The sequence below is a fragment of the Rhineura floridana genome, chromosome 12 (genome assembly GCF_030035675.1).
Source record: "Rhineura floridana isolate rRhiFlo1 chromosome 12, rRhiFlo1.hap2, whole genome shotgun sequence".
Lineage (NCBI taxonomy): Eukaryota > Metazoa > Chordata > Lepidosauria > Squamata > Rhineuridae > Rhineura > Rhineura floridana.
This window is the reverse complement of record NC_084491.1, coordinates 34,563,787-34,577,362: the sequence shown is the minus strand read 5'-3', so window position 1 is coordinate 34,577,362 and position 13,576 is coordinate 34,563,787. Positions and strand designations below refer to the sequence as shown.

The 13,576-nt window shown below is 41.7% G+C and overlaps 1 protein-coding gene across 8 annotated transcripts in view; it reads right to left on the bottom strand.

Annotated features, from left to right (window-relative positions):
* Positions 1-9,709: 9,709 nt before the first annotated feature.
* Positions 9,710-13,576, bottom strand: part of NTM (neurotrimin) — a 1,016,090-nt gene continuing 1,012,223 nt past the window's right edge. For 6 of the 8 annotated variants that reach the window (XM_061592407.1, XM_061592408.1, XM_061592409.1 and 3 more), the window contains one exon: positions 9,710-12,641. In XM_061592407.1, the coding sequence (XP_061448391.1) occupies positions 12,541-12,641 (101 nt within the window). In that variant the 3' untranslated portion in view covers positions 9,710-12,540. The remainder of the gene's footprint in view (positions 12,642-13,576) is intronic. The other 2 variants (XM_061592404.1, XM_061592406.1) reach the window with 1 other exon arrangement.

Sequence of the window (13,576 nt, the reverse complement as noted above, 5' to 3'; positions counted from 1 at the left end):
CTCGGTTTCTCATTTTTCCCAGTCTTAAATTCAGTTCTTCACATTTGTGCAGCAATTTGCATCGTTTAAAGAAACAAACCCAAATCCTCATGAAAGTTTGTCAGCGTTTTAGTACGATGGGATCCTGAGAGCACCAGGGAAGGCCTCTGAGGACTTGTGTGTGCCTGGGGGTACTGTGCTGATGACCCATGGAATTGAATTCAGGTTGCATTTAAAAGCAACCCTACCCAATTCACAGTTTTGTTTTGCAAAACAAAATGCAAACTGAAAAACAGCCACCCTTCAAAATTTGCCCTTCTCCAAATTTTGCAATGCAGTTCTCCAGACAAGTAATGTGTACAAAAATACATATACTACGGTAAAGTGTACATGAAAATGCATATATTTGTGAAACTAGCATACCCAAATGCTTTAAACAAGAGAAAATTGCTTTGCAGAAATATGTATATTAGGCAAAATTGCATCAAAAATGTATATATTAGGAGAAATTCACACTAAAATGCTGATGAATTGTCATAAGAAAAGAAATACATTTGCAAACTGATGTGGAAAACCGAACTTAAGACTGGCTAAATAACAAAAATTCAGACATCCCCAGCCTAGCCAAGACACAAGCAAAATCCCAGGCTGTACAAATAAGCGTTCTGATGGTAAATCATCAACAGTTATTCTCCGGCAACATAAAAGGTCCAAGGGGAGGACAGCAACAGAATACCATGAACCATTTTCCTGATGGCCTTGTCATAGCATTGTTATCACAAGGGTAAGGAAAGGTGGAGCATAGGGCAACCACCATGATGATATGGAGAATTTAGGTGCTGTATTATTCAAAAAGGTTATAGAAAAAAGAAAAGGGGGGGGATCTCCCTGCCAGTGAGCACAGGTGAGATTAAGAAGGGATTTTTGCGATACAACCTGAGGGGAATAGAATCAGCAATAAAAGAATAATGTGGCTATTGAGGCTGTTCTCAAGAGCATCCACAAGGACGGTAAGAGCAGATGCTGGGGAAGAGCCAGCCTCAAAGGGAATTTAAGATGGAAGAGTTGAGTACAAAGGGGCGGCTAATGTGCTAACATTTGCAACTGGCTACCAAGGCCAGCCACATCACAGGTCAGAACAGCATTAAACCTTGGAAGTTGCCTTACAGTGAGTCAAACTTAGTATTGTCTACTCTGACTGGCAGCAGCTCTCCAGGGTTTCATGCAGGGGTCTCTTCCAGCCCTACCTGGAGATCCCAGAGACTGAACCTGAGACATTCTGCATGCAAAGCATGTGTTCTATCAATGAGTTGTGGGCTCTTCCCTTAAGATTCCAGTGCTCATGGTTCTAAATGATGAGCAAATTAAATAGGAACACAGGAAGTTGCCTTATGTTGAGTCAAATCCTTGGTCCATCTAGCTCAGTATTACCTACACCGACTGGCAGCGGCTCTCCAAGGTTTCAGATCAGAAATATTTCCCAGCCCTATCTGGAGATGCCAAGGGATTGAACCCGAGACTTTCTGCATGCAAAGAAGAGGCTGGATCACTGAGCTTCCCCATATTAACAAAAATAGATTTTTTTAAAGGAAATAGAAGGGGGAAATAACTACTAATCACAGTGCTAGTGGGTGTACAAATCTATTTATTTGGCTATATACATCTGGCAATTAATTCATCCCCCTGCCCCTTTTCTTGGAGTCATATTTGGAATTAACCTACGAAGGGTTGGCACAACTGGCTTCCCCTGTTGACTTTAAGGTGCTTCCAGACAGCGGCCTTATATCGCAAAGAGGTCATAAAGGTCCGATTTTTCTATGTGCACGTTTGACACATTAACTTCCACACACATTCCCAATTTTTCAAGCATGGATATTCATTTCTTTTCCTCGGCTTGCCATCCACACCTGCAGGTGGTGCCTGGCAGGATGCATCAGGACGTTGTTGTTTTTCTGTTCCTCCCTCAAACACTCCCCCACTGCCTTTTTTCATGCTGGGCATGCATGCAGGTATTTCTCTACCTGTGCAAATGCATTTTTTTAAAAAAAAAAAACTGCACAAGAGCAAACATTAACATGATTAACATGTTTCACAATGGGCCAAATGGAGGCATGTCTTTTTTGTGGAGGCGATATCCATTTCCAGGTTTCCATTTTTAATGCTGAGGTTTTGCGGGATGAGTGTGCGTTACCTGGCCTTGCACTTTTTTTTTTTAAGCCGAATGTATATACTGTGATTCCAGGCTCCAAGGTAATCTCCCCATAGTTACTATGGAGAGACCTTACAAGCCTCACTCCTCCAAATTGGGAGTGGCTTCAGCATACAGCAATCAGTGGAAACAGGTGTCTTTCATTTGTTATTGGGGGCTGCCAGAAATAAAATAACTTGGTTGTGTTCAAGTGAGGAACAAATGGAACTAGGAGTATAGTGACAGAGAACATCCACCAAAACGTCAACACACACATAACAACCCCCCTCCCCCAAAATCACTAATGATCTTCCATACCATCAGTGACTGGCTGTGTATAGCAGGTAGGGATAGGGGAGAAATTCAATTCAGTTCCTATTTTAATGCAAACCTACTTAATTCACACTTTCCAAACATATACTTGAACCAAAATGCAGCCCTGATTTGGAATTTGCACTTCTCCTAATTTTGTAATGCAGTTCTCCAGCCAAATAACTGGCAGAAAATTGCATATATTGGGGGTAAGCATGTATTAAAATAGAAATATTAGTCAAAGTAACATATACAATTGCATTGTTAAGGGAAATTGCTTGCATGTATGGTTATACTAGGAGAAATTGCATACAAAAATGTGTTTATCTGTAGAAATGCACACAAAAATGCTGATGGAGTTTTGCAAACCCTTTTTTTAAAAAAAGTCAAAGTGAGGTGGCAATGTGGAGAACCGAACTTCAGATAAGAAAAATAAGAAGTTGAGAGAAACTGAATTGGATCATTCAGACCATGGTATTCCCGATCTCTATGGATGATTGCGAAAGTTGGACAGTGAAAAAAGTGGATAAGAGAAAAATCAACTTATTTGAAATGTGGTGCTGGAGGAGAGCTTTGCAGATGCCATGGACTGTGAAAAAGGCGAATAGTTGGGTGTTAGAACAAATTAAACCAGAGCCATCATTAGAAGCTAAAATGATGAAATTGAGGTTGTCATACTTTGGACACATAACGAGAAAACATGATTCCCTAGAAAAGATAATAATGCTGGGAAAAACAGAAGGAAGTAGAAAAAGTGGAAGTTCAAACAAGAGATGGATTGATTTCATAAAGGAAACCACAGACCTGAACATACAAGATCTGAAAAGGGTGGTTTACAACAGATACTATTGGAGGTCACAGATTCATAGGGCCACCATAAGTCGTAATTGACTTGAAGGCACACAACACACACACACACACCCCAACCAGCTACTTTTTTACTTACTGAAATATTAGGGAAATTGTTTGCAAAACAATGTATATATTAGTTAAAACTGCACACACATGTTTATTAGGGAAAATATGGATCAAATGTGGACAAAGTACAGGCTGGCATTTTGATGACTGCACTGTCATATGAATGGTGCAAATAACACAGGTGTATGAGTAGCATCAGTTGTACAATGCTCTCCTGTCTGGGGGCACCCTTACTCCTGCGTAAGCTAGCACTTGGAAAAAACACTATCCCATATCAATATCATCCAAGATTCTGGGCCAGGCTACACTAATGCAAACTGTCTTATGCAGCAGGGTGTGGCAAACTGGGCTTAAACCCAGAATAGGCCTGCTAATATTTGTTATAGGCGACTTGCAACTCAAAGTACATTCACTAATAGGCAACAAACCCTTGCAGTTTAAGAATGTACCTATAGCTAACAAATATTTCTATCAAACTTTAAAAAGCAGGGAAATTGGGCAGCTATAGTGCATGCACCAGGGGAGCAGGAGACCAAATATCTCTTGGCTATAGGTACATTCTTAAACCGCAAGGTTTATTTGCCTGTTAGCAGATTTCTTTGCTTTTTAATCTGAGAGGTAAGAAATGGGATCCTTTGCAAGTTTGCTGATAATGGATTGATCGTTTGCATGCTTATTGAGTTTAATGGGATTCCCTGCAATCATGGTTAGCATAGGTGAAACTGACCATGGGAGAGGAGGAGCAAGGGCAGGTGGAAGGGAGGATGAGGAAGGGAAGGAGGAAGGTTAGAGTGGAGGAGGGGGATGAGAGCAGGCAGGAGGGGGAGGAGAAGGGCAGGTTTGATCATTTGCATCCTTATTGAGTTCAGTGGGATTTAGTCCCATGCAGTCATGATTAGGATAGGTGAAACTGACTACGGAGCTGGAAGAGAAGGGAAAGTGGAGGGGAAGGGAAGGGAATAGGGAGAGGGAGGGAAACAGCAGGTCTGATCATTTGCATGCTTTTTGAGTTCAGTGGGATTTAGTCCTGTGTAATCATGCTTAGGACAGGTGAAACTGACCTGGGCGAGGGGCAGGGAGGGGGAGGAGGTGAAAGTAGGAGGGAAGAGGAGGAAGGGCAGGGGTAGGAATGAAGGTGGAGAGGAGAGAGGGAAGGAGGGAGAGGAGGGGGCAGGAGGGCAGGAGATTGGGTTGGTGGACACTGGGCAGAGGGAAAGCCCCTTTTCTTTCTAAAAAGAAAACACTGTTAACAATATCAGTATTTTTGGGTTTTCCCCAAACTTTTAATTCTACAGCAGGCGTGTGTAGTCTCCTATCCAAATTTAAACTGAAGCTGTCCCTGGCAACATCCACACCAGGCATTTATTCCACTTTAAACAGTTATGGCTTCCCCCAAAAAATCCTGGGAAGTGACAGAGTGCTCCAATAGCCAGAGTGGCTTAACAGTCATCCCCTCTTCCCATGGAATTCTAGTGATTGGAGCTCTGTGAGAGGAATAGGGCATCTCCTAGCAACTCTCAGCACCCTTCACAAACTACACTTCCCAAGATTCTTTGGGGGAAGCCAGGACTGTTTAAAGTGGAAAAAATGTCTGGCATGGGTGTGTCCCCTTAATTAGCCAAGCAAAACAGCTGAGTCTGGCTTTTAGAACACTGACAATTGGTTCTTACTGGGCATGCCTTTGCTATCATAGACTTCAATGTTAAATTTCTTAAATCAATTAAAATCAGTCATGCATTTTTTAAACGCTTAAACTGCAGAAGATGAAAGTCAGACTATTGGGCAAGGTCAGTAACAGGATTACAGTACTTTAAGAGCATGGCTGATTTTTAATAAATTTCAACAAATTATGAGACCACTGACAGAAAAAAGTCCAACAGGCGTCTGGATTTTCTCTCTCTTGCTTTACACTTTGAACTCTTGATTCTCTCTGAGTGTTTTGTGTATTGCCATGAAAACTTGAAAGTGTTGTTAAGCAAGCATTTCTGAGTTCCAGACTATAAGTTTTGTAAGATTTTGTTTTGAAACAAACTTATAGGAAGCAGCAGAATGGCGTGGGGGTTATTTTTAATTTAACATGGAGGAATGTGAAACATGCATGCTGGCCATTGTATATACAGCCACTCTCGTGGCTGTATAATTCAGCAGTATTGACAGAGGGTTACATAGAAGAGAGTAAGGAAAGGGAGGCAGCATGATGTCAGTGTACCAATTGTTATGTGAATGGATTCCCACATGGAGACATAACTCCTGGAGGTCCAGCGAAAGAGTGTTTTCTCCATACTAGCAACATTTTTAAAAAACATGCCACAACTTCCCATAAGACAAAACAGGGACAGTGTGCTATTGCTTATTAAAGGCACATACAAGAACGTAAGAAGTGCCTGCTGGATCAGGCCAGGGGCCCATCGAGTCCACCGTCCTGTTCTCGCAGAGTTCTTGCAGTGGCCATCCAGATGCCCATGGGCAGCCTGCAAACAGGCCCTGAGCTCAAGAGCAGTCTCCCCTCCTGCAGTTTCCAGTAAATAGTATGCAGAAGCATACTTCCTCCAAGAGCGGAGGCAGAGCACAGCCATCATGGCTAGTAGGCATTTATAGCCTTGTCATCCATGAATTTGCTAATCCTCTTTTAAAGCCATGCAAGGTGGTGGCCATCACTGCCTCCAGTGAGAGCGTATTCCATACTTTAACTATGCGGTGTGTGAAGAACTTACTTTTATCTGTCCCAAATCTTCCAGCATTCATCTTTGTTGAATGTCCATGGGTTCTAATGCTATGAGAGAGAAAACTTCTCTCTAGCCACTTTTTTCCAAGTCATGCATAATTTTATACATTTCTATCATGTCATCTCAAGAAGATATGACCTGACTGACTAATAGTACATTCACTGTTAGGCAAAAAACCCTTGCAGTTTAAGAATGTACCTATAGCTTACAGATACTTCTATTAAACTTTAAAAAGCAGGGAAATTGGGCAGCTATAGTGAATCCACCAGGGGAGCCGGAGACCAAATATCTCTTGGCTATAGGTACATTCTTAAACCGCAAGGTTTATTTGCCTGTTAGTGGATTTCTTTGCTTTTTAATCCGGGAGGTAAGAAATGGGATCCTTGTGTCAAAAGGATCTCAGGTAGCAGGACTGTAAAAGCTGTCTGTCTAAAGCATTGGAGAGTTGGGATGGAAGGATCTGTCTGTTTCAGTTCTCTCAGTTTCTCATTTTTCCAATCTGAAATTCAGTTCTCTGTAGCAATTTGATTTTTTTTTAAAAAAAATAAACACAGAAAACTTCTTTAGTATTTTAGTACAAATTTATCCCAATAAGCACATTTTTGCATGCAGTTTTGACTAATGTACTAAGCATTTCCCCCTGATCAACCATTACAGCAATTTTCTTTGAAGATGCACTATTGGTGCCAATCGGTTCAGTGGTGCTGAAAGTGCATCTTCAAAGAAAATCCCTGTAACCACCGATCAGCTCATCATCAGTTACAGAGGACCTCTTTGAAGTCTCTACAGTGGGGAAAATGTTCTTTAAAATGGAGCATTGCCTCTCTGCAGAGAAAGTGGTTTGTATTGAAAATGCTTCCCTTAGTGCTTTGAATACAAAGTGCTCCCTCTGGCAAGAAAAAGAGGGGGGGGGGAACAGGCTTTTAAAATGCTCAATCTGTATTCAAAATGTTGGAGGAAGCTTAGTGTGGAAAGAAAGAAAAATGTTTTCTAAATGAAACAGTTTGTGTTCAAAGTGGTGGAGGAAGTGATTTGAATCCAAGTCACTTCCTGTAGCCTCCTTGGCTGCACTAAGGAGTTCCTAAAAGAGAAATTCCCTAATGTATCCAATACCAGCAGATTGTCCTTGTTTTGGCTATGCAGGGTTCCGTTGCTTTTTGTGTGCCCTGCCCTGCACTTTGAAACCATGACAAGCAGCTGATAGTTGGGGCCTCAAAAAGCCTTGCAAAGGGATTTGCAGCATCTTCCTTGCAAAGGGACTGGTAGCAAAAAGGGGTGTCAGACATGAAGATACCTGCCCCACACATGATGTCATACATTTTTTATTTTATTTATATGACATTAGGTGTAGGGGGTTGTGTCTCAGTCAAAATGGTAAGCCACGTGGGAGGTCTGATGGAACTAATTAGGCTCACAGGCCAGAGGTTCCCTTGCTTTATAGATTGCCTCCTTCTGTGACCCATTGCCATCTCTGAGATCCACAAAGGTTTCCCCTCAGAACTATACTATATATGCACCAGGTGGAAAAAGAAAGCATTATCATTAATTCCTTTCCTACATACACCAAAATTATTGATAGCCATTGCAGACTCACCTGAGCACCTTTCAGAAGTGTTGGAAGATCTACCTGGATGGGCTGGCCTTTGAGGAAGTTCGAGGAAGTTGGGAGAATGGCCCTGAACTGGATATAATTTAGAAACTCTCTGATTTGATTGTATTAACTGGCCTGGAGGTAGTCACTCTCTTAACGCCATTTCCTGAGAGCAATCACCTGTCCAATAGCCAGATGTGGTAATAGTAATAGTCACTGCTAGTTTATCCATTACTCTTGCCATTGGGATTAACCTCCCTGTAGCAAGTTTTCCAGTTCCCTTTATTATTTAATATATCTCTCAGCAGGAGTTGGAGGCATCAAGTGGTGAGTTTCCCAGCTCCCTTCTACATGGCAAATGCTATTGATGTGGATCATGGATGAGGAAATGCATTAAGTGATGGCCTGAGTTGTACTAAACAATTCAGAGGGCTTGCCACAGGCATGCTGGCCTCCTTGGTGACCACAACATATAAATCAGTTCACAGGGGCCTTGTAAGCCAATTTCTGTGCTAACAAGAGTTAGCCTATTCGCTGTGTTTTGTACTTCCCATGGTTCCATTCTCATTTGCACATGCATGGGAAACATTAGACCAGCAATAGCAAATGTGGTGCCCTCCAGCTGTTTAGGACTACAACTCCCATCGGCTCCAGACACAATAGCTAAAAGATGAAGGGAGTTGTAGAGAGAGCCAGTGTGATGTAGTGGTTAGTGTTGCCCTAGGACCTGGGAGACCAGGGTTCAAATTCCCACTTAGCCATGAAGCTTGCTGGGTGACTTTGGGCCAGTCACAGTCTTTTAGCCTAGCCTACCTCACAGGGTTGCGGTGAGGGCTACAATGGAGAGGGGAAGACAACCATGAGCTCCTTGGAGGAAAGGTGGGGTGTAAATGTAATAATAAATAAACAGTCCATAACATCAGGAGGGGCATTTTGTTGGTTACTCCTGCATTTCATGATGGAAATGAAATAGCATAGCATAGCCAATATTTGGGGAAGCTTTTTATTCGCAGCGCACTGAACATGGATTGCTTTATAACCTTTTTGCCTTCACTATTGCTCACCCATCATAACTAGAGGGAATGCCATAGACCCACACTGATCAAAAGTCTATGACCTGCAATCAAGGACGAGATCAGAGAAAAAGGTTAACTGTCCCTCCTAGCACCAACATCTAAGCATCTATAGAGAGAAGGGACTGTAAAAATACAATAAAATCCTGGTTGTAACCTTTATGTCTCTGTTTCCCAGACCTCATTCCTTGCAGTTCTTCATCTTACACTCAGTGGCTTCCCTCCTGAAGGACACCCTATTATCTTATTAACTACTTCCCCAACTGATGAGCTGCAGCTATTTCTATGTGAGAAGTCCCACTCAGTTTGTGGGCCACCAAGTGTAGCCTATCAATGTAGTGTATTGTGGTCTGCTAGATGTGGTACAACCCATACACCTGTTATTGTATGCCTAGGCAAATAGCCAAGACAGGAGGTTGCTTCGGGCCATGGTGGGCCAACATCAGTGGTGGCTGGTGGCTCCATCAGAGGAGCAATGGAATCCACTCTGTGGTATTAAGTCCAAACTTTCAAGGAGAAACCTGGAGTGGATTCCACTGCCCCCACTGACATAGAGCTACCAGCCGTTACTGCTTAGTAGGACTTAGCTGAATCCTAACCCAGGTGCCTCGTGTTCCAGCTCAGTCTGATGACCAGGTGCTGCTAACTGTTGATGGGCAATTTCCTCTCTCTCTTTCAGGTTTCTTTATCTTTACACCAGACTTAGACTGGACAGCCCTCAAATGGAAGCCTCTTTCCAATACAGGGCATGGAACCAGCAGCCACCACGAGCCAAGATATGTGGTTGGCAGACTGAGTTCAGATTTGGAGACTGCAACTTGTCCAGGCCAGCAATAAAGAGACACAATTAAAATCTTTTAGCCATTCATAAGGGGCACAACGTACGGAAGCTACCTGGGTAACCCAAAAGGTTGACAGCATGACACCTCTTCCTGGACCAAGATCTCCTGGTAAAAGAGATTGTAATCCTTCAGACTTGCAGGCCTATTGTATGAAGGAAAACTCTGTGATCTTAAAAAGCTCACTTTCTCCATCAGAACCCTGAACTCCAAAAGGGGGGAGGGAGGAAAGAGAGAAAGAAAGATGGTGTACAGCTGTCTTCCCTAGCATGATGTTCTCCATATGTTTTGGATAACAACTTCCATCATCCTTGACTGTTGGCTATGGTGGTTGGGGATGATGGGAATAGTTCAGAACACCTGGAGGGAACTTGGTTGGGGAAGATTGGCCTAGAGTCTCTAATGGCTAACTGGGATCTGAGTAGCCATTGCACATTCAGGATCCATGTTGAGGCCATTGGTGAAGAGAAATTCAATACCATCAACAGAGGAATGCCAGAAGGAAGGCTGGAACAACAGAGGGTAAGAATGAAAGATGGTAGGCAGAAGCCAGGAGGCACAAGGTTCCCAGGATGCATCCAGAGCAAGCAAGGAAGCCATAGACAGGGATGGAAACAGAACAGCCGGGTTAAGGATCCACATGAGTCAAGAATTCAGGAAACTATGTTTCACTTGTTAGTTCAATAAAATATGCCATGTCACCTATGGTATGCCTCTCATTTTTGTGGGTACATTTCATTACACACGAATCTTTAACACAAAACAACACACACACAAATGCTGTTAAGTATTGAAGTAACGCTAACCAGAACTGATGATCGTATTCATTTTTGTTCAGCCCAGCAAGATTCAGAGATGTTTGGTTCCCCCCCCATACCCTGTCACATTTCATCAGCATTCCATTTTAAATGCATTCTTTGTCTACCACCAGATTCAGTGCCATTGGGCAAAGGTACCCAACTACGAACCATTGCTAAGATTTGTACATAGTATGCAGCAGCTAATTGTGTCAAAGCAACAAGATGGTACAGGTGGTCTTCCACCCTCCTGCTGTGCTGGCATCTCACATTGGGCCCCCAAACTAAATCTCTCCTGTATCAGAGTTCAGTGTTTTATTGATGTGTCGCCTTACTGCATTAGCTATATATATGCATATCCCCCTCCACAACCAGCTTAATAATGAGGTATCACAGCCAGTCTGAAGAGCAACATGGAATATATCTTTTTTTTTTAATGTAAGGTCAGAGACAACCTCCAGTGTTGACCTCCAAACAAACCAAGGACAAAGGAGGTCTCCATCTACTGGGCTATCCCAAAACTTCCATAATCAAGGTGCAATTGTCCAGTTCCATCTGTTGAAAAGGCAATGAGAACAAAACGGATCTGATCTGATTTCTGTAGTAGTCACAGTGTGTGTGTGTGTGTGTGGTCTTTTTTAAAAGACACATTATTCATTAAAACTTCTTTTATTTCTTGTGTGTTGTGTTCCTATCTGAAGCTATATAGAGCAGGGAAAATGAAGGAAGTGTATGGATTTTAAACATCACTGTTTCCCCCTTCATATGAATCCAAATCTGGAAAGAGACTGCAGAATTTTTTTTTTCATTCTTTCTTTTCTTTCTTTTTGTTTTTTTTTATAAATGTCTTCAACATGTAAATAACCCACGGGAAGGCCAAGAAAAGAAAAGAAAAAGAAGAAAAAGCAGGAATTAATTACACAGTTATCAATAAAACTCTATCCTTGTGTCTGAGAAGACCAATACACAGCTAACTTCATATACAGCATGCAGTAATGTCGGTAGAAGGAGCTGGCTGAGAAATAATGTGCTAGATGCTAACAAAATTATAATTATAATTATATATATATATGTATGTATGTATATTTATATATATATATACTATATATATATAGAGCTCATAAAAAGAATAAGCATATCCATCTAAGTCAACATACAGTGACCATCAACCTTTGTACTTCCAAACAGAATGAAGACAGTGAAAAACCTTCTTGAGTCGAATGAATGAAAACTTGATAATGCTGGTGGAGGCATTGCTTGTTCATCTTTTCTCTCTCTCTCTTTCTGCTGGTCTGGTCAACTCATATCCAGACTGATCACATAAACAACCGGAGACATTGACTTCCCACCTCCTGTAAACCTAGTGGAGAATCCCATTTTTTCAATTCGTTCTTAATACTTAATATACTTCACTCATTTTTCCCCATTTTTTTTCTTTTTTGTATTTTTTTATGAACTAACAGTTCTAGGCTCATATCAGAAAATATAATTAATAAAATTAATAATGAATCAGAATCCCTTATTATCCATGATATCCATGTAGTACAATGAATCAATGTCTTAACAATCATGATGCGGGGTTGTTGTCATTTCCCCCCTTTTCCTTGCAGTTGCTTATGGTTGTTTTGTTGGAGCAGTTGTGGTCCTATAGTTATTTCTTCGTAGTTTGCAAACAAACAGACAGCGCAATCCATGAAGAGAAGGGGAACCGGGGGGGGGGAGCTGTGAGGTGTTCTGCACATAGGCAGCTGACGCCATAATCCTCCGCACAGGAAAGGTGAACAGATTCAGAGAAAACGAACAAAAACTGAGTCAGCTGGTTTGTTAGGGTAGCAAATGGGGATCTATGGTCACTCAGCCAAATGCGCTAGTTGGTCCGCAACAGCTGCATACTTGTCCACGGCAAGGGGGGAAAAATGAAGGGGGGAATTGAAAGAAAGAAAACGAAACACTCAGTTGTGTTGAAACATCAGTGGGACAATTTGAACTCTTCTTGTTTTTCAGACTCCCTTTCTTTCTCCCCAAGATTTCCTCATAATATACTCTTACTATTATGATTATTTTTTAAAAATTGTAATATTCTTTTCTTCTTTTTCTTAACACTATGGTTGATAGGGTCAAAACTTGGGCAGCAGTTGCAACAGAAGGAAGGGAAGCAGCCAGATACAGCCAGCTCTTCTTGATCCGCCATTGTTCCCATCATGCACTGCTCCAGGGCCTGCAAAAAGACAGGAAGCACCAGGTCAGCAAATGGAATCATAAACAATGGGATAGAGAAGCAAATAGCCCCAAGGTAGTGCTCGACTTAGTGAAAACTATTGTTGTTGCCATGGTTGATTCCAGACTGCCCCCACCAGTCCATTTTATTTATTTATTTTTGTAGAAACAGAACAATGCAACAAGGGAAAACAGCAAACAAGAACCGAAAGCAATTGCAGTTTCCAGAGACTCTGTAACCAGAGTTGATCAGCTGATTTCAATCTTAGCAGCACCCATATCATAGCTCCTGATCAAAACCAGTTTTTTTTTAATACGATTTCTTAGCTGCCCTTCACCATAAGGCTCCAGAGTGGGTTGCCGTAGAATATACAATTATAAAATCTGATAAAACAATTACTATGGTAAAATGCATAAGACCATTCTCATGGGAACAGAACAAAACAAATCCAGCAAACGAGTAGGGTCCCACAGTCAAAGGCCAGGATAAAGAGTTGTGTGTTCAGCATACAAGTGAAACAGAACAGCACAAATTCAGCAAAAGAGGTGGATCCCACAAAACAAAAACCTTCAAAGACCAGGGCAAAGAGGTGCCTCTTCAGCATACAGTGAATGATGTATAATAAAAATGCTAGACACACCTCTATGAGAAGCAGGGGTATGAGAAGGCATTGTTTTCCATTCTGCCCTGTCTTAATCACATGCAGCACTGTTTCCGTTCTGCTACAGGTAGTCTTTCACCAAAAACTATATTATTCATCTCACTGTCTGCGGTGGTGATGTTATGTAACTTATGTAATTTGCATAATTAATTATATAGATTACATAAAATATGTATGTTACATTGTTATTACGTTATTCTACCCCATTCATTTAAGTGCAAAGGAAATGCAATGCAAATGGGGTGGGGTGGGGGTGTAGTCAATTACCTATTGT